This window comes from Malus domestica, chromosome 11 (genome assembly GCF_042453785.1).
Source record: "Malus domestica chromosome 11, GDT2T_hap1".
In the NCBI taxonomy this organism is placed as follows: Eukaryota; Viridiplantae; Streptophyta; class Magnoliopsida; order Rosales; family Rosaceae; genus Malus; species Malus domestica.
Window position 1 is genome coordinate 7344421 of NC_091671.1, and position 3858 is coordinate 7348278.

General features: G+C 40.7%; 1 protein-coding gene across 1 annotated transcript; it reads left to right on the forward strand.

Moving 5' to 3' along the window:
- LOC139189407 (copper transporter 1-like) lies at positions 1-456 on the forward strand. The gene has a single exon (XM_070808355.1). It carries the CDS (start codon positions 1-3, stop codon positions 454-456), a length of 456 nt encoding a protein of 151 aa, XP_070664456.1.
- Positions 457-3858: the final 3402 nt, after the last annotated feature.

The window sequence follows — 3858 nt, forward strand, 5'->3', positions numbered from 1 at the left end:
ATGAATGGTATGGATCACGGCCATGGCATGGGTGGCATGGCATCTTCACCATCATCATCCATGATGGACGGCACGATGATGCACTTGACCTTCTTTTGGGGCACAACGGAGGAATTACTCTTCTCCAAATGGCCAGGCACAAACACCGGCATGTATTACGTATCCCTACTCTTTGTGTTTGCCCTAGCTGTCCTCGTCGAGTGGCTCTCCTACTGCCGTCTGATCAGGGCAGGCGCAAGCGACGTCGTTTCTGGACTGATTCAGACTCTTTTGCATGCAATTAGGTTTGGGTTAGCTTATTTGGTGATGCTGGCCGTCATGTCGTTTAATGCCGGGGTGTTTCTTGTGGCGGTGGCTGGGCATGCTGTTGGTTTCTTGCTTTTTGGGAGTAGGGTTTTTAAGAAGAAATCGGATGTTGATGATAAAGGTTATGATCTTCCTCCAATGTGTTGTTGATTATGTATAATACTTCTGGAATTAACTGGGGCATTTTGGGTTTTGATTCTTGACTTGTATTTTCCAGATTATATATTAATATTGTTTGGTGAACTTGAAAATAAATGATTGTTAGGTTGAGATTTTTGGCAGATTTATCTCCATCTTTCTTGTCAAAGACTCTGAAAAGGGTACAATTATTTCCTTAAGTTAGGTTTTATATGTGTTGTTGTGAAGGCCTTTATATGTAACTGCAAGTCAAGTTATTCATCAATTAATGACCCAATTTCATTAGCTGGGTTTTTATTTTTATTTTTTTTTTCTGAGAAATAAGAATAATAACATTTCATTCTTCTATATTTTGAATTTGACCAAGGGTGAAAAGTGCAAGTTTAAAGGATAATAATTGGGCCTGATTAAAAAAAAGGGTAATAATTGGGTCATAACAGATATTTAACACTAAATTCATTTAAATTATGTTATGACCCAATTACCAAACCAAAATCCCATCCAGCCCGCTCCTGACTTGGTCCTCCCTCGTGTTTATGAATCGCCACTCGGGCCCAGCTACCAAACCCAAATCCCCAGCTCTCTTGAGTCCCAGAGTGCATCCGCTCTCCTTTCTGCTTCAGTGAGCCCCGCAGGCCCTTCTACCTCTGTTGACCACGTGTGCACCCAGTCTGATCCAGGGGCTCATGCCCTGCTGTCCATTCCACCGTCTCTTGTCTCTGCATCTGTACATGACGCTTCCGTGGGCCTTCCCGCAGCAAAACCCGCCCCACCTTTCTCCTTTGACACGAGCCCCAGCGTGCCTTTACTCCGGCAAGCCTCTGCCACTTGTCACTGCCGCGCCTTCATTCCAACAACAGCAGCCCACTTCTCATGTTGCTCCTTCCCTCACGCAATGAACTCATCCCATGGTGACTCGCTTTCGTGACGGCATTTTCAACTCAAAATTCGCACTTGTGGCACGATTAGGCATCCTCTTTCTCATGCTCTTTTACCATCTATTGATTCTGGTGAATCTACTTGTTTCTCTTAGGATGTCAAGCATCCGGGATGGCGCCATGCCTTGCCACGCATGAGGAAATTAATGCCCTTGCTCCCAAATTAAACATGGTCCCTTGTTCTTCCTTGTCTTGGTCGGAATATTGTTGGGTGCAAATGGCTTTTCCGTATCAATCACAATCCGTATGGCTCTTTCGAACACTAAAAAGCTCGTCTTGTGGCTAAAGGTTTTCATGAACGTTTTGACATTGGCTATCCGGAAATATTTAGCTCAGTTGTAAAACCGGCCACTATTCACACTGTGTTGAGCGAGTCTTGCTATTTCCCGTGCATAGCCACTTCGCCAATTAGACGTGAAAATGCATTCTTACATGGGTTTCTTCAGGAAGATGTTTATATATCTCAACGTACGAGGTTGTTGATCCTGCTCATCCACATTATGTAGGTCATCTTTAGGAATCCTTATATGGCCTCAAACAAACACCTCATGTGTGGTTCCACCGAATAATTTCATTTTTGTTTCGACTTGGTAGAAAAACAAAGTCAAGCTAATTCTTCCCTGTTTATTTTTCGAAAGCCTCATTCTCCATTTATTTTTTACTCCATGTTGGTGATATTGGTATCACTGGCACTTCTGATGATATTCTCTCTCAGTTTACTACTCTTTTTGGCCAGCAATTTGACATCAAAGATTAATTTGGGTCCCCTCAGTTATTTCCTGGGCTTACATATTACACATGATTCTATTAGACTTCACATTTCAACTTAAGTATGGTCATGATCTTCTTCAAGAATTCGACATGCTCACGTGCAAACTTGCTTCTACGCCACTTGACGCCAAAATTTCTCTCACCAATTTTGGTGGGTCTGTCGTGGCTTCTCTTACACTGTAACACAAGTTGGTTGGCTCACTCGCCCTGATATTTCTTTTGCTGTCAGTATTGTTGCACAGTATACCAGCTCACCTTGCACTACTCAAATAATTGTCGCCAAACGGATTCTCCGTTATGTCGAATGTATAATGGATTAATGGATTTCAGCATTATATTGACCCGTCACTTACTTTTGCTACTTATCTGCTTACGCCGATGTTAATTGAGCCAGTTGTCTTAACACTCACCGTTCCATCATTGGCTATCTTATTTATCTTGGTTCTAATCTCATCTCTTGGTACTCCAAGAAGTAGCCGACTGTCTCGTTTTAGTGCAGAGGCGGAATACCGTGCCCTTGTTCATGCATGTGCTGAAACCACTTAGGTGTTTTCCTTCTGCATGAGCTTGGTGTTCGATTATCTTTCCATGTTCTCTTGCACTATGATAATGTTAGTGTCACTTACCTCACATCTAATTTGTTTCATCATGCTCGCACACACCATGTCGAACTTGACTATCACTTTGTCTGTGAAAAGGTGGCACTCGGTAGTCATCGAGCTTGTTATATTTCTTTCATTGATCAACCTATTGACTTTCTTTCCAAGGCTCTTCATAATCAACCCCGAGATGGTGTTATATGCTCCAAACTTGTTCGATTAGGCTCATCGTGTTTGTAGGATGGTGGTGTTAAATAAGAGAATTAATATGGAATCATCTCCATAATTATTCTTTGTATTAGTAGTGTACTTTTCAACTGTAATTAGTGTAAGATTCCTTCCTAAATAGGGATTGACATAACAATATCTATATATATATATATATATATTTATTTTTTTTATAAATGGCTTTTTAGCTAAAATGGTCCATGAGATTTGCTTAACACATCACTAAAATCAATAGAAATGGTCCTTGAGATTGTCCACCATCCATTATTTTGGTCTTTCTGTTAAAAACTCAGTTAAGTGGTCCCATAACTCATACTGGAAATTGAAATTTTTGGCAAGAAATTTGGGCAATTTTCAATACTTCGTAACTCAATCGTTTCTTAACCAAATTTGACCCATAATATATCAAAATGAAGATAGGAAAGTGTTGAACAAGATTATATCTATTTGGAAGCTCAATGGCTGCCGCCGCTAGCCGAAAAATAGCCTAAAAGGTGACTGGTCCCCGAGAAAACTGGAAAACTCATCTGAAACTGAGTAAAATTTAAACGTTCATAACTTCTTCAATACTCAACGAAATCGAGTGATTCAAAAACGACAATCATACGTCTCAACGAGATGAAGAGAATGGTACCCTTTTTTTTTATGGCTAAATCGTCATGGTTTGGCAGAAAAACTGCTCGAAAATGGCTAACTCGATGAGACCAAGACAGTCATTTTCGAACCGTTTTCCAGCCAATACACGACTAGTTAGCTCTTGAGAAAGAAAAATGTCGGCGAAAAGTAAAAGGCAGAGAATCCCTTGAAAAAAGGCGGAGGAATATGATTTTCGGTTTTGAATCATTCGATTTCGTTGAGTATTGAAGAATCTATGAACG

Excerpts from the sequence above, each read along its gene's own strand:
- LOC139189407 (XM_070808355.1), top strand. The coding sequence starts at position 1 with ATGAATGGTATGGATCACGGCCATGGCATGGGTGGCATGGCATCTTCA.